The sequence below is a fragment of the Leptopilina boulardi genome, unplaced genomic scaffold, assembly GCF_019393585.1.
Source record: "Leptopilina boulardi isolate dan_hultmark-lab unplaced genomic scaffold, ZJU_Lbou_2.1 LbouV2_377, whole genome shotgun sequence".
NCBI classification, from domain to species: domain Eukaryota; kingdom Metazoa; phylum Arthropoda; class Insecta; order Hymenoptera; family Figitidae; genus Leptopilina; species Leptopilina boulardi.
Genome location: NW_026137948.1, coordinates 2,511,625 through 2,533,728, shown reverse-complemented (window position 1 = coordinate 2,533,728; position 22,104 = coordinate 2,511,625). Strand labels below are relative to the sequence as shown.

At 26.6% G+C, this 22,104-nt stretch overlaps 1 protein-coding gene across 1 annotated transcript; it reads left to right on the top strand.

Annotated features, from left to right (window-relative positions):
- The first annotated feature begins 7,299 nt into the window (after positions 1-7,299).
- On the top strand, positions 7,300-12,733 carry LOC127287935 (toll-like receptor 7). Its single transcript, XM_051315085.1, has one exon. It carries the CDS (start codon positions 7,862-7,864, stop codon positions 11,828-11,830), a length of 3,969 nt encoding a protein of 1,322 aa, XP_051171042.1. The 5' UTR covers positions 7,300-7,861; the 3' UTR covers positions 11,831-12,733.
- Positions 12,734-22,104: the final 9,371 nt, after the last annotated feature.

The following is a 22,104-nucleotide window of genomic DNA, read 5'->3' as shown; positions in this document are numbered from 1 at the left end:
TTTCGGACAAATGAAAATTCGTCGCTTTTTTATTTAAATCATGAACATTTTTTTTAAGTTAAAAAATTTTACTTTTTTTTGAAAAAAATTCCGTTTTTCTGAACTTAGAATATTTTTTACTTTTTGTAATATTGCCGTGCAATGTTGATACAATATTATGACCATATGTTGTGCTATTTGTGTAATATAACCTTGACAAATTAAAAGATTTGTAAAAAAGCTACATTTCTGTATAGAAAAATTAAAAAAAAAACGTAATAAATATCGCAGAATTTAGTTAAAAAAGTTGCAGTAAAAGGGACAGCGTATTCGTATTGTAGGTATAGTGTTAGTACCTGCTTTTGGGTTTCCTCAGGTCTTTTATTTGTCAGAATCGTCGAAGCTTCAGATACTCGAAGCTAGTAGTAGCATTTCTCCTAATTCACTGGACTCGAACCTTTCTAGCAAGAACTCGTTATTCTCTAATTAAATGGAAAATTAAATTACATGGGTCAGTCCATTATGTTTCACTCAGAGCTGTTGAGGCCAATTTTCTAAAAATTTTGACACTCTCTCAAAAATTATTTTGAAATCTCCTTAAAATACATTTTTGGCAGTTATTTTATAAATTTTTCTATAATTTCATTAATTTTTTAATTAATTCTTAATAAATAATTATTAATATACATTAATATCAAAATTAATAATAATAATTTATAAAATAAAAATGAAAAAAATAAAAAAATATTGAAATAATTTAGAAAATATTTATTTTTTTATTTGGTAATTATTCACAAGAGTCCAATTCATTCGTGTTAATATTTAATTATTTAATAATAATAAAAAATAATTAGATTATTATATGAGTATTTTTAAGTATTAAAGTATTTTTTAAGCGAATTTTGCCATCTGTCAAAATAAATTTTTTCCATAAAATTTATCCGTTAAAATTTAAAACAAACAAAAATATATAAAAAAAATATTTTTTAAATGCAAAAAAAATAATATTGAATAATTTTCAGGACATTTAAAATTATTTCCTTCACAGTTGATAATTTTCTAAAAATAGACCGTAACCACTCTTCTATGTTCGAAGTAAAAACCGAGGATAGCGCATTTGTTATAAGGGGGAAAGTCGATAGATCTTTCGAATTCTCATATATATTTTTTCAACACAAACGAATCACCCTCCCTCTTCTCGCTTGTCCCATTTTGACGAGAATTTTATTTTCTTCGTTTTCCTCAGTTTGTCATTCACAATTCTTTCCTGAAAATACAGAAATGCACACCCAGAGAAAAAAAAATATTTATCCTAGTGCTTAAAGAAATATTTATTTGATTCAAATAAATTTTATACATATATGTGACAATCAAAAATTTTATTTAAAACAAATAAACAGTTTTTTTAACTTTGAGAAAAATATATTTTTAATTCAAATAAATTATATTTGGATTAAAAACAATTTATCTGGAAATAAGATATAAATTTCAATTCTTAAGGCAGTATTTTCCAATATTAAGACAATATTGTACTAATGTTGCTTTGTTTAAGTTAATGTAGTTAATACAAAGAAAATATTATGGTCAATATTTTCTCAATATTCAGGCTTTGCACTCCTTAAGTAGTTAGTAAATAAAAAGTGGGAAAAAATATATTTTTGCATTTATAAGAACAATTAAAATTCAAAACATTCCGTTTTTTATAAAATAATTTTACATTATATTAATAAATTTTAAATAAATAATAAATAAATCATTTTCTAGCAAAATATTTGATAGATATTGAGCTAAAATTTTGTGGAGAACTCAAAAATAGTATAAAGAATCGCTGTTATGTGCCAGAGTATTAATGTTTTATCAAAAAATGTATTTTTAAGAAATTCCATAATTGGGGAAATGCAATTTTTTAAAAATAAATTATTTGACAAAATATTAATAAACTTCGGTACATAACAACGAATAATTAACTGACAAATAAATAAATTTTAAGAATATCTAAAATAAAAAATTAATAACATGAAAATTTTAGAAAATTAAAGGGAATTACAATGTTGAAAAGAAAATTTGAAAGAAAAATCAAGAATTTTAGAAATTTCCAAAAAGAAAAGAATTAATGAGGAAAATTGTAAATTTCTAATTAGTTTGTAATAAATTTACTTGCAAATATAAATTTTAACAATGTCCAAAAAGGGGAATATGATAGACAAAATGGTTTAAAAAAGATTTTCTTTAAAAATGAAAATGAATTTAAGAAAACAAAAAGTCGAAGACATTGAAATAAAAATAAAGAAATGCAAGAATTCAAAAAAAAAAAATTAGAAATTCTCAAAATAAAAAGAAATTTTGCGGGGCAAATCAAGAATTTTATAAATCCTCAAATTAAAGTAGAAATTTGCAAAAAAATTGATAATTTTTGAACAATTTGTAAAAGCATAAATATAGTCATAAATTTGATGAATTAAAAAGATGTGAGAGTTTGAGGAAAAAATCGAATTAAAAACTTAAAATTTTAAATAAAGAAAAGATAATTTATGGAAATATAAACTCTTTGAAAAGAAGAAAATAAAAAAATCGATAAATTTATGAATTCTAAAAAAATGAGAGTATATGGTTAAAAGATCGAGAATGCAGTTTCGTTCATAAAAAAAATTTAGTTTTCAAAAAAGTTTTTTATTAATTTACTATAGAAATTCCAGAAAATTATTTTTTTTTAGATGCTTCCGTAGTATTAAGTTATTTTTTATTTCATATTTAAAATATTGTACAAAAATCGAACAAATTTCATATATAACATTATTTATTATCTTTTAGTGTGACATAAAAAACGCAATTCAAAAGTACTCTGCTTCTAATAACGTTAAATTTAAAAAAAATAACTCCCATAATTTTTATCAAATAAAAAAATTCTTATTTTTCATAAACATTTTGAAAACAAATATTAAAAAATTCCTCTTTATATAAATACAGTAAGTTGTTTTTTTAATTTAAATAAAAATCAATGATAATTTAAATGTTCAATCTTTTAATTTATTAAAATCAATAATAAATTAAAATATTAAATTAAAGAAATGTAATATTATAAATAAATTTGAAAAATTTCTAACATTTCTAAAAAAAAAGTATCTTTTAGTAGTACAAAAAGAGTAGCTAAATAGTAGCAATAAAAATATAGCAATAATTATTTAAAAAAGTAGCAAATAGTGGCTTACAGTAAATAAGTGCAAAGTTTGCAATATTTCTTAAAGATTACAAGGCAATATTGCATTAAAGAGAATATAGTTAATATTACAGCAATACATATACATATTGCCTCAATATTACCCAGCAATATGGAAGTAATATTTTAGGCCGTGTCCACAATGAGCTCCTTATGTTAACATAACATAGTAGCATAACATAATGAATACAATACATTTCTTATTATTTTTATTATTATATATTAATTGTCAATTGCAAGTCTATAAATGAAAGAATTGTACATTAAAAATGTAGAACATTTTTAACATAATATTGATTATTTTTTTTTTTTGGAGAACTGAATAGGACAAGAAAATATCGTCCGCTATATATGTACAAAATGCGACAGGATAGGCTCAGGCACGCACAACGTCATTCTTTTTCTACATCAGTGAAAGGCGCGTATAGTTGTACTAGTAGTGGTATATAGATTACTATTTCTTCGTGTAAAGTTTGTTAGCAAGGTATAAACGTTTCAGCACAGGACTTACTCTAGATGTTAACATATTTTCTCAGCTCATAAAAAAAACTCAACTCAAAATGATCTTCGTACGATATACTCATTTTGAGTTGCAGAAGAAATTATACCATTTTATTTTATTCTGATTTTTAAACAAAAAAAGTTCAAAATTATTAATTTCACACAAAAATATAAATAACTCTAAATTTAAAAATTGTTTAAATTAAGGAATTTTTCATATTTTCAGAAATTTTTTTATGAGAAATAACTATTCTTTAAACACTGAAATTTTTTTTTTTTATCCAAATACTCAAACAACTGATTATTTTTATCAAATAAATTTTTTTTCAGTACAATTTACTTTAATCGGAGGTGTGAAATTTTTATCTTTTGAAATTTTCATTGTGTTAAATGTATAAATTTATTTTTCAACTTTATTAAGGTTTTAAAAGTACCGCATATTTAGAAAAAAATTATTAATTAAAAAATTTAATTCTTTTAAACAATAAAATTTCAGTGGTCCCTCCTCTTAATGTTTTCTCTGTAATATAAAATAATATTAGAAGGTCATGCAGTGCTACCAATATTTTCTTTTTTATTTTATTTATGCCACGCCTCCTCATGATATTTCTTCGGTATCATTAATTTTCGTAAGGAATAAAAATATTTACCATATTATTATTATTCACTTATTACCTACATATAATTAAATTATAGTTTTCCTAATTAAGTTTAATTTTTCGTTTTCGTTTAAACAGTTTTGTTTAATTGTTTATAATATTTTTACAATATAACTTTAATAAAATCAAGTCAAACGTTTTTTTTTAATTTAATAAATAAATAAACTTAACTAATAAAAATAAAAATTATTTTTAAATCCTACTACATTTCGAAACAAAAAAATTTTTTTTTCAAATTGATGTGGAGAAAATTTTTTTTATTTTATTTAAAACTTTTAGAAATTTTAATTTTTACTAACTTTCACAACTAACATTAGTTTAAATATGTTTTAATTAAAAATAATAAACTATTAATAAAATCTTTACTGATTTTTTTACTTAAGCAATTAAAAAATAAAAAAAAATTATTATAATTTTTACAGGCCTAGAAGCATTTAAAATTACGTACTTTACATACAGAAAAAGTAAAAATTAATGACTAATTTACGTACAAAAATTTGTAGCTTTTATTTTTATATTAATTGTTGATTGCAAATCTATAAACGAAAAAATTATACTTAAAAATTTTAAAAGAGTGCAAATTATAAAGCATTATCAAATATAAAAGAAAAAATTAAGCTTAGATAATTTTTCAAAACTTATTTTTTGTATTTTCTGCATACGGAAAATGCGTTATTTCGTGCACTCTAAGCAGGTGCAAAATATGTTCAAAGCTTGAGAATTTGTCTGATTCAACATTTTCTTTCTTCTTTTTTTTCTAATTATTTGATTAAACCATTTGGGTACGTTCACAAATTATGTCACGCGCTGAGGAGTGTAGGAGGGGGGTCCTCAACAAACGGGACACAATGTGTTTTTTCTATATAAAATACCGTGACAAGGAGGGAGACCAAAATCTTAAAAAATGCGTGACATCATTTGTTCCCTTTTCTATGAATTGACCTTTTAGGCAACTTTTTCAAAAAAGGACTTTGTAAATTTTTGATTATTATTATACCATTATTATATTTAGAATATTTCAGAATTTAACTATAAAGAACAGTTTTCTCATTTTTTGAAAAATGTTTCCAGAACATTGTGAAATTTATTTTTAAAAGTTTTTTGAGTCTGATTAATGGAAACTATTGCATATTCTACAGAATTTTAGTATTTTGAGTAAAAAATTTGAAAGATTTGAATTAATAAAAAGTTAAATAAATTGAATTTAATTCAAAAATTATTAAAAACTACTCTTTTACATATTAATTGCTTTAAAATTTTTGAATTATGGAGACAAAGGCTCTGCTCGCCCAGAAAAAAATTTCTTTGATAAATTTTTCTTTGATACAAAGAAAATTTATTTCATTCAAACAGATTATCTTTGATTCAAAAAAAAATTATCTTCGTTTTAAAGAAATTTTTTATTTAATTTAAATAAATGTTTCTTTGATCCTATATTAATAAAGAAATTTCTATTTATAGAAATTTTTTTATTTAATTTAAATAAATTGTTTTTTTGACCCTATATTAATGTTAGAATTTCTTTGATTTAATGCAAAATTTTCTTTGAAACTAAGAAGCTTTTTTTGTTTCTAAGAAAATTTTATTTTAAATGAAAGAAAACAAGTCAAAGAAATTGGTTTCTTTAAATCAAAGAAATATTTTTTCTGGCTGTATATTATATAAATATATAGTAAATAAATAAATAAATCGATTACTTATTTGACAATACAAAAACCGAAGTAAGTCTTGTACTACAAAAGTTGCATTTATTGATAAAAATCGAAGAATTAAAAAAAGGCTTTTAGTTATTTTGATATAACAAACAAAATAAATTTAACTCTTATAAATTACTTAGTTATTTTTAACTATTAAATATATTTATAACTAATTTCTTTATATATATATTTTTAATATTATTTATCTCTTTATACACGGTAATTATTATTTTTATAATTAAAAAATTTGTGTTTACGTACTTTTTTATGTTTCAAGTGTTAATTACGGACTCAAAAATTTTTTTTCCGTTTTTTGAAAATAAATTTTTTTTTTAAAGATCCAGAACATAATCAGAACATATTATTACAAAAAAGGTGATAATTATTCTCTGAATTCCTAAAAAAAATGTAATTAAAATTTTCTTTTGTGATTAACACGTCTGTAAACGTAAAAAAGTGAGTAAACACAAATTTTTTAATTAAGAAAAATTAGAATAATAATAATAATAACAATAACAGTAATAATAATAAGAATAATAATAAATTAAGAAAAATATTTTATAACGTGTACTTTTTAATACATTTCATAAGCTTTGTGCAATAATTTTTTATTCACATTATATATTGTTATTTTTATATTCTGATAAAGAAATAATTTTTGAAAAAAATCATAAAAATATTTTAAAGTGAAATAGAATAACTTGTAAAAAAAATTTAATGTGAAAGATATTTGTAAGTTTAAAATTTGATTCGAAATAAAATATAATTTTATAAGTATAACGGAAGCACAAAGAAATAGAGAAAAAAATAACATATAAAGAGCAAGGCAAAAAGGACAAAAAAGTTTCATTTTTCCTTGTGAACCTTGAATGTGTGCCCCTTCACGCCCCTGAACGTTACAGTGGTCTCTATAGAAATAACCTTTTGTTAATGATCGAACGAAGCTTGGAATCCTAGCCTAAACTTGTATATGGTTCGATTCAGTTTCGGGAGCCTGTATATCAGTTTGTAGACTTGGAATGACCCTCCAGCTTGTCAGAGAGATTTTTAAACGAAATGAACAAGCAGCGTGAGCAGTATAGAGTAGCGGAGAAAGAGAGAAGGAGAGGGGGGGAGGGAGAGAGAAGGAGAACAAGAGCAAGCGAGTTTGTGGATGGAAGGTCGGCAGGGGGAGGTGAAGGAAAGCAGGCAGGCAGGCAGGCAGGCAAGCAGGTATAGGTATATACACTATAGTGAGAGGGACGAGAGCCAGTGTTGGTTTATGTATAGGAGATTGTTAGAAAGACTCTGCTTTTGTGCCTCGTATATAATTCTACTTCTGCTCTATATGTATAATGCTTTTAACATCCGACGATAGAAGAACAAAGTCTGTGCTGGTCGGTGGCGGTCTCCATCGGCCGTACTGTAATATAATCCCCACTTTTCTGCGTCGTGTGTAAGAGAGACGAAGACAGAAGCAGTTTAGCTGTAGCATGCTGTATAGTGTGTTCGTTCTCGATGCGCGTTCAGTGTGATTCGAACGAGTAAAGTAAGAACGAGTTTGTTCGTAGTAATTTTATCGTTCAACTGTGCTCTACAAAAGGTTGATGTGCTCAATTCAGATCGAATTTGAAATCGAGAATCAAAATTGAAAGTGTCAAAAGTGGAAATTGTTAAGTGCGGTTGCAAGTGTGTTTGTAGATGACTCATTTTTACATAAATGAGGGAGGAAATATGGATTGGCCCACACCTACATGATACAAAGTGTCAGTGAGATTTTATCACTATTATAACACCACTACACTGTTCTCAGTGTAGTGTAGTGTATAATGGCTGTGAAATGGATGTTAGTGTTGAAATGCTACAGAGTAATTCTGAGTTTGTTTTGCTTTATAATAATGCTGAACAGTGCGCAGGGTTCGTGCCACTGGTCGTTGGATGGTAACGACACGCATTCGGCAATTTGTAGTCTACGTTCTCTTGACCCATCCAGTGTTGCAGGACTTTTTCCTTCACTCGACGGAGCACTCAAACTACAACTCAGCTGTAGTACCGGACATTATGTAGAAAGCACAATAACCGGGGAAAGTTGGAATCGTCTCAATGGCATTGACGAACTCATTATCAGTGGTTGTAAAATAATGGAAATTCCAAATTCTGCTTTTCAGCCATTGACTGATTTAAAAAGACTGAAAGTGCAGACATTAAATTACGAATGGAATGCAGATCGCACTCTTAAAGTGGCTTCCGATGCATTGGTAGGTTTGCGTGAATTGCTAACACTTGAATTTGTTAATAGTAATATTCAAGCGCTTCCAGCAAACGTCATTTGTGGACTTGGTAATTTACAATTTCTTAATCTAACGGGAAATCAGTTTCATGCAGTGGAAGATGTGGGGCTGGCTGAAACTCGGGCGAATAGGGCGGATTGTCGTGCTGATATTCGGATACTGGATCTTGCACGCAATCAAATACGAACTTTACGTGAAGAAAGTCCACTTTCTGGACTGCGACAACTGCAGGAACTTTATTTACAACACAATGCGATTAATGAAATAGCGAGTGATGCTCTCACCGGTCTTACAAATCTTAGAATTTTTAACGTTAGTTTTAATGATTTACAGACACTGACGGAGGGGATTTTCGTCGGTACAAGGGACCTTCGTGAAATTTACCTTCAATATAATCAGTTACGAAATCTTCCCCGCGGATGTTTTTCTCGACTTGAACAACTTCTTGTACTTAACCTTGCTGGTAATCGTTTAACCAGTGAACAAGTTGATGAATTGACTTTTTTAAATTTAATTCGCCTTATTGTTCTTGATTTGTCGTACAATATGCTCACAAAAATTGACGCTAAAATGTTCAAAGATCTCTTTTTTCTTCAAATTCTCGACTTGAGAAATAATTCCATAAGTTTCATTGAAAGCAATGCATTTTTACCACTCTATAATTTACATACTTTGGAGCTAACGGAAAATAAAATTCACACCATTGGACCACAGCTTTTTAATGGTCTCTTTGTGTTGAATCGTCTTACTCTCTCGGAAAATTCAATTGTTTCAATTGATCCATTGGCTTTTCGTAATTGTTCTGATTTAAAAGAACTTGATCTCAGTAGCAACGAACTCACATCTATACCCGAAGCATTGCGAGACCTTGCTTTTTTAAAAACTCTTGACCTTGGCGAGAACAAAATCACCGAGTTTCATAATGGCTCTTTTCGAAATCTTAATCAATTAACAGGACTGAGACTGATTGGCAACGAAGTTGGTAACTTGACTCGTGGAATGCTTTGGGACTTACCAAATCTTCAGATATTAAATCTCGCGAGGAATAAAGTGCAGCATGTTGAACAAGATACTTTTGAACGAAACGTTCGTTTGGAAGCCATTCGTTTGGATGGAAATTTTCTTTCTGATATTAATGGTGTCTTTACCAGCATTGCAAGTCTTTTATTATTGAACCTTTCGGAAAATCATATCGAATGGTTTGATTATGCATTTATTCCAAGTAACTTAAAGTGGTTAGACATTCATGGGAATTTTATTGAACGTCTCGGGAATTATTATGAAATTCCTGATTTACGAGTGAGAACATTGGACGCAAGTCATAATCGTATAATGGAGTTAGCACCACTTTCAGTGCCTGACAGTGTAGAACTTTTGTTCATTAATAATAATTACATTAGTGTTGTGCGACCTAATACATTTACCGGTAAAGTCAATCTCACACGAGTCGATATGTATGCAAACATGATCGAAACTATGGAATTAACTGCACTTCGATTAACAGCCGTGCCAGATAGTAAATTGCTGCCAGAATTTTACATCGGAGGTAATCCTTTTAACTGCAATTGTTCAATGGACTGGCTACCAGTGATAAATAATATAAGTGCACTTCGTCAATATCCGCGTGTAATGGATCTCGATAACGCCATGTGTAGAGTGTCGGGACCGCGAGGATCCGCGATTATTCCCGCATACTTGGCGCGACCTGAACAGTTTTTATGTCGTTATGAAACGCATTGTTTTGCACTGTGCCATTGTTGTGAATTTGATGCTTGTGATTGTGAAATGACATGCCCGTTGGATTGCAAGTGTTATCATGATCAGACTTGGAATACAAATGTGGTTGATTGTTCGGGTCTTGGGACTCGCGAAATACCACGTCGTATACCCATGGACGCCACGGAAGTTTATTTAGACGGTAATAACTTTCGCGAATTGCAAAATCACGTTTTCATTGGACGCAAGAACATGAGAGTTCTTTACGTGAATGCAAGTCAAGTTGAATCGATACAAAATAGAACATTTAATGGTTTAAATAATTTGCAAATACTTCATCTCGAGGAGAATAAAATACATCAGCTCAAAGGATTTGAATTCGAACATTTGTCCCATTTACGTGAACTCTATTTGCAAAATAATATTATAAGTTACATTGGAAATTTGACTCTTTTACCCTTACGTTCTTTAGAAATTCTTCATCTCGATGGTAATAAATTAGTGATATTTTCTGTTTGGCAAGCTACTTTAAATACTCGTTTAGTGCAACTGTGGCTTGGAAATAATCCGTGGTCTTGTCGTTGCAAGTTTCTGCAAGAACTCACTTCCTGGGTTTCTGATAATTCTCACAAAGTAGTCGACGTGAAGGATGTTTGGTGTTACAATAACGAGGCAAAACCACCGTATCGACGACAACTTAGTGTTAATGAAACAGTTTGTTCGGATTATTTTACCCAAGGCGGGGTTATCGATCACATAATGATTTCAGACTATCTCCCCATGGTAGCTGCTACACTTTCGGCTATTCTTTTAGTGTTGGTGCTTACAGTGCTTGCTTTTATATTTCGAGAGCCGGTACGTACGTGGGTTTATTCAAAGTACGGAGTGAGATTGTGTACAAGTGGTGCTGCCTCGGACAGTAAGGATCGCCTTTACGATGGTTATTTCTGCTACAGCCCCAAAGATGAAGATTTTGTGCTTCATTCATTGGTAGACGAATTGGAGCACGGCTTACGAGGACTTCGTCTCTGTCTCCATCATCGTGATCTCCCTTGCCTACGAGCTCCAAGCTCTGTTATTTTAGAAGCAGCTGAGGCTTCCAGAAGAGTGGTGATTGTTTTAACAAGAAATTTTCTACAATCCGAATGGAGTTGTTTCGAATTTCGTGAGGCCATCCATGAATCCTTGAGAGGGCGTATGAGTCAGCTGATTGTCATTCAAGCTGGAATAATTATTTCCAAAGCAGAAACTGATCCTGAATTAAGGCCATATTTACGTTCGGCAATGGTAATAAATTGGGGTGAGAAAAGGTTTTGGGAAAAATTAAGATATATGATGCTTCCTCATGATAGAAACAGACCTTCATTGTATAGGAATAACGTCAATACTTACACTCTTGAAAGTAGAACAGGAAAAGAGTCAACTCTCCAAGTACCTGGTAGCACTTCTGGACATCACCAGTTATTTCAAGGTTCGCCAGAACTTCTACGAGCTCCACCAGCCTACTCCAGTACTGCATTCTTCAGTCATGATAATGGTACCGAGTCTACTGCTACTATAGAAAGCTCGATAAATCCAAGTACTCGGCTTACAATGAACCACGCATACCAAGACCCTGCATTAAATAGTTTCAACGATAGCAGCAGAAGACCACTTTCGGAACATATTTACTCATCTATTGATTCGGATTATTCGACATTAGAAAAAAGTGTCTGGAGACAACATAGTGCACAGCAACAGCAACAACAACAGCAGCAGCAGCAGCAATCCGGACAAGCCTATCTCGTCTAGCTGGTTTTTACAGTTGTTGCTATTGCATGCCTTTCTACGTTACCGTTAAAATTTGCTCGAGTTAGAGGCCTAACCATTTTAATGATCGTCTTCGTAATACACAGCTCATGTACCAAACAAATCTATCGCCGCCTATTGGTTAAGTAGCCAATAATAGCGATAGATGCTCATTACAATCTTCACTAATCTTTCATTTTTTTCCCCTCAACTTTTAAACGTGTCTCATCAAAGCGGACAAATTACGATTTATTCTATTCGCATTTGCGATTCACAATACATCGCTCTTGTATATAACTTATGGAGTCGTTGTATTTTTCAATATACATTATTTTTTAGTGAAAAAATGAACGATTTATTAGGACACGGAAATCTCATTTCTAACCACAAAAGTGTTCTTTATTCACAAATAAAAGTGTAGTTGTGAAACTAAAAAAAAATTGTGCAAGTGTTAAAATTGACTGAAAGTGATGCTTTTTTCTAATTAAAAAATACATTCCGAAATGATTGAACTTTTAAAATGATTATTTCGTCAAAAAAAGACTTCATTTTTACTAAATGTAAAAAATCAAGAACCTTTGAATAATATAAAAGGTTTTAAAACTGCTACAAAAGTATTTTTATACATGCATATATGTATGTATGTATTACTGTATGTATGTATGTATTATACGAGCAACGATTCCATTTTTTCAGTTGTAATCTTTAATATAAATCGTGTCGATTTAAAAATTACAATTTTATTGCTTTAACGATAATTAAGAATTTAGCACCATGATATTAGGTAGGCAATTTTTTATAATTTTATATGACTGATGAACAGTGAATGGCGACTGTTGTATTATATGTACATATGTATTTAAATATTTACAAGTGTATAATATATTCTATATAATTTAAACATAATGATTTGTACTTTTTATTATTTATAGCTTCAAAAAACCATATTCAACCTTATTTAAGTTATAAAAAAATATTTAAACAGACATTAAAATTTGTGAATAAAATTTCATTATTTTTTCACAATTTCGAAAAAATTCAAAGTTTTCTAAATTAAAAATAACAAATTAATATAACAATGAAAAAAAATAGATATAAAAAATAATCAGTTTATTATTTATCGTATTAAAAATTTTTTAAATAAAATTTTTTCCATGCAGCAATATTTTTTTTAAAGATAAAAAATTTCTCTTTTTTCCTGACAAAATACTTTTTTTTGTTCAAATCGTCGAACATTTTTATTAAATTTCTCTATTTTTTTTATGTAAAATCATTTTTTACTTCTTATGTTCTAAAAATAAATTTCTGAAATTATTAAAACAAAAAATTTTTTTTTGTTTTTATTAATAGTTAAAATTTTTAGCATTCTTATATAAACCAAATGTTTCAAAAAACAATGATTTTTAATAGGTATACAATCCAATTATTTATACATTTTTTAAAAATTAAAATTCTTTTAAAATTTAAGTAAATATTTTCTAAAATTTTAATGAAATTCTTTTAAAAATTCAATTTTATATATTAAAAATCTGCAATTAAATTTTACAAAATTTCAATTATGTAACATCCTTGCAATTCTATATCTTCAAAAATCAAATTATTTTCAAAATTGAAATTTTTAAAAAAAATAATAATTCTAAGTAAATTCTTCGAAAATTGAATTACTTTTGAAATCTTTAATTCAAAATCATTTAAACTAATGTCAAAACTTTTATGTGTTTCAAAATTGAATTATTTATAACAATAACTCTAAATAATTATATTATTTATAAACCTTTTTCACCAAAACTATTTGCAAATTTTATAATTTTTAAAAATTTTAATTAAATTTTTTTAGAAATTTATATAAAATTTGTCTTGCATACAATTATTAACATTTTCAAGTGAAAATCGTCTGAAATTTCATTGTTGTTGTTGTTGCCAATTTGTTAAAGAGGAATGGTACACTTAACATAACTTCAAAACTGCTCTCTAAATTTGAATAAGTGAAATTTCACTTAGAATGTTTCAAAAGACTTCCACGTAGAAAAATAAGTGTATATGAACTTAAAAATAAGTGAAACTTCACTTATTTTTGAGTTTTACTTATTTTTAAGTGTATATACACTTATTTTTCTACGTGGAAGACTTTTGAAACATTCTAAGTGAAATTTCACTTATTGAGATTTAGAGAGAGAGAGGGAGAGAGAGAAATTGTTTTTTAACAATTTAATGCAAACAAAATTATGATTAAAATTAATTAAAACCAATTTTAGAAAATCTTGTTATTCATTTTGCAGAAAAACGATGTTGATTCAAAATCTTTTTTTAAATAATTAGGTATTTTTTTAACATTTTAATGTTTTTTTCTTTAGCTTAGAAAAAATTACAGTTTTTATCTAATTTTAAAAAACAAGGGCTTAGTAAGACATTATCTACAATCGCTTATATTTTTAAATTGTTAAAAGTAAGTTGTAAACAAATTATTTACTAAATAAAATTTCAATTTTGTTTAAAATTTTTAACAACTTACTTTTAACAATATTAAAATATAAGCGATTGTAGATAATGTCTTACTAAGCCCTTGTTTTTTAAAATTAGATAAAAACTGTAATTTTTTCTAAGCTAAAGAAAAAAACATTAAAATGTTAAAAAAATACCTAATTATTTAAAAAAAGATTTTGAATCAACATCGTTTTTCTGCAAAATGAATAACAAGATTTTCTAAAATTGGTTTTAATTAATTTTAATCATAATTTTATTTAAAAATGATTATTATATAATTGGTTTTAGCCTTGAATTGTGATAAATTTTTACAAAAGCTTAACAATTTTCAAATATAATAATTGTGTTATAATAATTCAAAAATATTAATTTTGTTTGAAGGTAAATATTCCTGTAAAACTATAATCGATAATTTCATGCAGGGTTGCTACGCTTTCTGAAAAGTCAGGGAATTTTATATGGTAGGTATGTAAAAGTCGGATGAAAAGTATAAAACACCTGGAAAAAAAATAAAATTATAAAATTCATCAAAATTTATTAAAAACTTGTACAAAACTGTGTAAAATTCAACAGTAAAAATCAGTTTCAAAAAAAAAAAAAAATTTCTCGCTTATTACTTATTTATTTAAAGGAAAGCAATTTTTTATAACATTAGGGGCGATTAAAGTTTCAAGAAAAAATAAACAAAATATTTTTTATTAAGTCGATTTGGTCACCAGAGGTCATTCAAGTAGGCCAAAAAAAATTTTGGGCAATCAGCGAACAGGCTACAGTCTTTCAGAAAAAATCGGATCCGAAAAAATAAATAACCGTTTTTAAGCTGAGACATGTGGTTAAGCATTCCCCCTAACCTCGATAGAAAATATTAAAAAATAAGAAATTAACAGCGATGTTTTAAAAAAGGGGCTACTTTTGGAAAGTTTTTGAACTGTAGATAAAAAGAAACAGAGCTAATTGAATTAAAGGGGGACACTTAAAAAGGTTTAATTACGAAATAAATGAATTTTTGTTTAAATTGGTTTATTAGAACTTGAGTTATGCAGTCCGCAAGTTTCAAAAACATCGTTTCCAAAAAAACGGGTTTAAATATTTAACTCCCAAATGTACAATTTTTTGTCAAAGTTTGAGACTATATTTTAGAACTTAAACTTAATGGAAAAATTTTTGCCATAAACATTTCTTATTGTGCCAAGAACCGCTCTTTTGAATGCATATAACAATTTTGTAAATTTTTTAATAAACTAATTACACTTGTTTTTTTATAAATAAAAACGTGAATGTTAGAGGTTTCATAAATATACTGCGCTGCATTTAGTTGTGTATAACTTTTTTATTTTTTTGAATTTTGATTTGGTACTTTGGGATTATATTAGGAAGATAATTTTGGAACACGAAAATCGATTTTTTGGTCGGTATAAAGTGTAGTACTACCTTAAATAATATATATCATCTTAACTATTTTTAGAAGAAAATAACCATTTTTTATAAAAAAAATTAATTTTTTTTTAACTTTGAGCATGTTTTTTTCCTTTTTTTATTTTTTATACCTGGAAATACTAAGAACATTTTGCAAAAAGGTTTTAGAGTGGATTTGATGATTCTTTTTGTTTAAATACATAAATTGTTTAAAATTTTTTTCTTTTATTATTCAAAATAAAATGCATTTTATTAGTTTGCTTTTCTATGAATAAAGTGAAAGATCCTAGTCCAGCGGTCAAGGAAGTCAGGGAATTTAATTAAAAGTCAGGGAACTTTTTAAAAATTTGCCAAAAATGAACATTTTTATACATTTTTTAAATTTTCCGTTGCAAGAAAAAGTTTTTAATGCTTATAAATAAAATAGTTTTTATTATCTTGAAAATACTTTAATGTTTGATACTTTTCATTTTTTAATATTAATTATATATATATTTAAAGAAAAGTTGGAAAAAGTCAGGGAAAAGTCAGAGAATTTTTTTTGTACTTCTTGCTGGACACCCTGCTAATCATCAAAAAGTTTTTTATTTTGAAAAATAAAAAAAACGAAAAAAAAAATTTTTTGAAACTTTTTATTAAACAAAAAGGATTATCAGGACTACTCTAAAACTTTATACAAAAAATTCTTAGTATTTCCAGATTGTAAAAATATAAAAAAATTGGACAAGTGTCAAATTGGACAATTAAAACCGAGGGTAATGTGAGCATGAACACACATAGACTCATAGTCACATAGATCGAAAATTATCAGTTTTTCCTTGAAAACGCTATGATAATCAACTCCAATCGTGCTCACTATATTTTTTTGTAATCTACATGTAATAATATACGTAAAAATGTATAAATTTGAATCCCTTAAGATAAAATTTTCTTCTTTTTTTATTCGAAAAATCCATGATTTTTTTTAAAAATATGAGTTTTCCTTAAAAACAATATGAACATCAACTCCAATCGTGCTCGCTATATTTTTCCTGTAATCTATACGCAAAAATACATATGTGTACCAAATTTCAGCCCTCTAGATAAATTCGTGTGGCCGCTAGGGGGGAGGGGTACATGCCTTGCTTCACTAGTCTCATTAATAGTCTCATTAAAAAGTAAAAAAATCATGCTTAAAGTTAAAAAAAATTAATTAGTTTAGAAAAAATCATTTTTTTTATTAAAAAAATACCTTTACAATAATGGACAATAATTTATAAAAAAAAATTTCAAAAAAGCTGTACATCGCTTAAGTCCATTGTGAACTCAACCAAACGTTAGGCAGTAGAGTGTCTTTGTCACATTTACACTCTTGGTTCTAAATTTTCAGGAAGACTCACACTGAGAGACCTTTTGCACCGCATCAGAACTACGTGTGTGACTGCAGCGCCACTATAGGTTTTGGTGCGCTGCATTCTAAATTTTGTATCGTGACTGCCCAAAAATGAAAATGAACCTTTCGGCCGTCAATTTTTTGGACAGCTACGCTCCAAAAATTGTACGGCTGCAGACCAAAAACGTAGTTTCATAGCTGACCGCTAGAATGCTCCGCAGCCGTCTGTCGAAAGTCTGTTACGGTGCAAAAGGTCTCTCAGTGCATGAATGACAAACTCACGAAAACGAAGAAAATTCTCGTCAACTTGACGAGTGAGAAAAGGGAGGGTGGTTCGTTCGTGTTGAAAGTAGGTTCAGAAGATCTATCGACTTTCTCCCTTACAGGAAATGAGATTTACTATATATAGTATATATTTTTTTCTCTTGGGCAGTAGAGTGAATGTGGCTTATTTTTAGAAAATCTTAATATTTAGTAGTAGGAATAATTTAAAATGTCCTTACAAGACATTTTTTCTATTTTCTTTGAAATGCTTTAATTTTTAAGTTAAATTGTATAGGAAAAACTTAGTTTGACAATTTTTAAACATAATACGTCTTTTTTAGTATACAATGGAGAGCTTCTTCAGATCTTTCCTATTTCAATTATTTAACAAATTTTTAACTAAAATTTTTATCTAAATTAATTATTTTTAATAATTTTAATACAATTCTTCACAAACTCAATTATCTTAAATTATTTTTCAGTTGAAAACTTTATGAAATTCATAAATTGTTTACAATTTAAAAAAAAAAAAAAATTATCAAAAATTTAAATTTAAAACCTTTTAAAATTTTCCATCTAAAACTTATTGAAATTTAATAATATTTCAATTATAACTCATCCGAAATTAAATTATTTTTAACGATTTTTATAATATTCTTCGAAAAATCAATTATCTGAAAGGATTTTTCAATTAAAAAATTTTAAAAGCTAATTTTTGTCTTTAATTTTTAATAAATTCTTCATCAGCAACAGAAATTACCAAAAAATTTCAATTCAAAAGCACTTGAATTCAATTATTTTCAAAAATTTCAATTTAAAATCTTCTAAAATTTAATTATTTCTAAAAATGTCAACTGTAACTTTTCCACAATTTAATGATTTTAAATAATTTTTATAATATTCTGCAAAAATTAAATTAGGGTCAGTTGGGTTAAATGGGGACAAGAGGTGTTGCAGCTTAATTCACAGTTTTAAAATTAAGTTCAACGTCAATATTTTAACCTCAGATCACCTAAAAGAGGTTCTGAGTATTGCTAAGCTTTTATCTTGACAAGATAAAAAAAAAGTTATCGCTCAATGCATAAAAACTTTAAAATCAAAGTCAAACTGTTTCAGTATTTTGTCTCGCATTTCAAAGAAAACAGACTTAAAAATCATACAAATTTTTTTTTCTTATTCCTTATGACTCCCATAACAGAAATTCACTTGAATTTTTGTTATGGCAGTCATAAGGAATAAAAAAAAATTTTTGTATGATTTCTAAGTCTGTTTTCTTGGAAATGCAAGAAAAAATACTGAAATAAAAAAAAAATTTTAATTGGTTCAACTATTATATATCTATTAAAAATTTTTTTCAAGTTTTTTCATCCCTTAATACAGTAATATACTTAAGGAAACTTTTTTCTTAAACCTTTTTTAGAAACTATGCAGTTCCCATTTACCCCAAATTTTAGGAAATTTTCTAAATCTTAGGGTAAATAGGGACAGTCAGTTTCATGCGTTTGAAGCTTATCTAAATTTTTTTCTGCTGCATAAAATTAATCGTGGGAATGTAAATAACAACTTAAAAACTGACCTTATTTGAAAAAATTTTTCAATAAAAAATGTTTGAAATTCAATTTTTGTCTGTAATTTTTAATAAATTCTTCATCACCAAAAATTTCTATTAAAAATCACTTAAAGTTCAATTAATTTTGGAAATCTGAATAGTAAATCTTTGAAAATTCAATTACATTTAAAAAATGTTATCCAAAATTATTTGATAAATTATTTTCAATTCTGTAAAATTACATTATTGTTTGAAATTTAATTATTTTTAAAAATGTTAACTATAAGTTAACTCTTCCAAAGATCAATTATTTTTAATAATTTTTTAATATTTCTTTAAAAATTCAATTATTTAAAAAAAAGTTTCAAATAAAATCTCTAAAATTGAATTGTCAAATTTTTTTTTAGAAATTTGTCAGAATTAAAATTTAAAAAATTTACGTCCTTGATTCTGAAATTCCCCAAATAATTTTTTCTTGATAATATTCCTATAGAATTATTATTATAAGGAATTAATAAAGTGAATTTAATATCAAATAACATTAATTATTCAAAGTAAAATACTTATTAACTAATTTTTGTTTCGTATTATATCTTATAATTTAAGTTAATTTGTGTGTACCGGAAGTTCGTTCAAAGTCGAAAGACATGAACTATGAATAATAAATACGAATACTTATTAACTAATTAAATTTAATTAAAATTAAAAAAATCGACTTTTTCGGAATGTAAATCGACTAAAACGACTTTTTTTGCGTCTTAAAGTGGATCCTAGGCCTAAAATAATAATAAACAAAATAAATTAATAACAATTTGACAAGCTAATTTTTTAATCACTTATATCTAACCGACAGAACATTAGTAATTTATGAAGGTTTTATAAATTTCTAAAGATCTTCTACTTCCTTGCTATGAATGTTTTAATAGTAATTTTATTAACTCTTTTATGAGTTTTAGTATTTTCTTATACCAACAGTTTTTCCATTTTAATACGTTATTTTCAATTGTAATAATTACTTGAAATTTCTAAAATATTTTCTTTCAGTGCAACCTATAAATTAACTATTAAAAATAGATTTTTCAAATTAATAAAAATTATAAAAATGACTCAAACTTAGATAAGAAAAGAAGATATATTACATATTTTCAAATTTATAAAACAATAATGGTATTTCTTTGGTTTTTCTAGTCAGAAGTTATTAGTTTTTGAATTTTTCATATTTTTACAGTATAAAATTAAAATGTTATTAATAAAGAAAAATATAAAAGAAAATTGAAGGTATTTAATATTAAGTAGGTAATATTTAATTTAAAAATATTTAACTTTTCAGAAAAATATAATGAAAAGTTCTTTAATTTTAATATTTTTACAGATAAGTTAAGGAATCAAATTTCCCAAAACATTTTAGACTGTTTTACATAATCATAATAATATAATTATAATATATAATATTAGTAATTTGAAAATTTATTTTTCATAGTCAATTTTTGAGGTGTTAAAGCCCAACGGCAGCTGTGGAAATTTTTCGCTGTGGTTTTAAAATCGGGCTGTTCAAATAACTTCTATGAAGTGTTTAAAAATTTTTCAGAAAATTGTCTGCAGCGGCTCTTTTAGTGAAACCTAAATGGACTGACCCATGTGATTTAATTTTCCATTAAAAAATAACGAGTCCTTGCTGTGAAGGTTCGAATCCTAGGAGAAATTCTGTAGTGACCAGGCCAGCTGAGGGGCGATTATCTATTTCCTCGCGTGAGAGAAGTGTGTACCCCTACCAAGCGACTCACTCTTGCTGAGAGGTTCTCGGACCCATTGCGTGCCACGAGCGTCGTTAGCACCATAGGGCGTTAATCACTTTTTCTCAAAAAATAAAAAATTTCTTAATTTCAAACTTTTAATATTGTCCATTATTTATTTAAAAAAAAAAGTTAAATTTTGTAGGAATAAAATTAATTCATACTTTTATGATAATTTCGAATTACTCAATTTTTTAAATTAATTGAAGTTGATTTAAAATATGTTTGGGTCCAACAATATAATTATATAATAATAAATTAAATTTTAATTTCTTGTATTACAAGTAAAAAATTATTACAATTTTATATTTAATAATATTATGAAATTTGTTACAAACAAACCGCAGTTCCTCTATTCAAAATTAAAAAAGAAATTTATAATTGCATTTAGTACACTTTACAAAAAAGTGTTCCCTGATTTTTTTCAAATTTGTTTATCAAGCTGTTTGCGAGATAAGAATTTTAAAAAATTTTAATTATTTAACGTCTTTAAAAATGCATCGATTTAAAAAGTTTTTTTTTTGAAATTGTGTGATTTTGAAAATTCAATACAAAAAATTCTTTAAAAATAATGTACTATATTATTTGCAATTTAAAGGTTAAAATTTCATTTTTAAAACTGTTTATAGGGTAACTGACCGTTATTGTCACCTTAAGCTGAATTTTCGACTTCATGAATTAAATTAGCATTTAAAAGATATAAAAGAATCTATGTCATTTATGATATTATATCGATTCAAATTTTAATGCATAATTCCGAAAACTTATCACTTTTTATTAAAATTATGGTAAAATGTTCAAATTAACAGAAATTTCTTTTGTATTCGCTCTGTTCCAGTTATTGGCACCCCACTTATTAATACCTTTAAATTTTACAAATTAATAATAAAATTTTACTGAAAACTATATTTAGACTTCAAGAACATAATATCAAAATGTAAAAAATATAAAAACAAGTGTGATATTTCTTGTACTAAAGAAATTAGAGTGAAAAAGTTTTTAGTTCTCACTTTTTTCGTAGAAGTTAAAAATCACCTGTACTTGCACCAGTTATTGGCACTGGATAAAAGTTTATACAATTTTTACTATTTACAAATTAAATATTTACTTATGATTAATAAATTATATATTATACAATGCAAAATTTTTAACAGAATTGAATAGAAATACGCAAAACAAAGTAAATAGGAAGAATTTCGTGAATTTTAAATAAAACAATGCAAGGTGCCGATAACTATTGCATGCAGTGCCAAAAAATGGAGCATTTACCCTATCCTTCAATTTTTTTAATTTAAAAAAAACCACTTCCTTTTACAAAAATTTTAAACATGGTCTTCTTTTGATACTACATTTATTACTCACTTGCTTGGTGTAAAAAATGACACCTCGGAATTGTTTT

Bases quoted from the DNA above. Each gene is read 5' to 3' on its own strand.
- LOC127287935 (XM_051315085.1), top strand. From the start codon at position 7,862: ATGGCTGTGAAATGGATGTTAGTGTTGAAATGCTACAGAGTAATTCTG.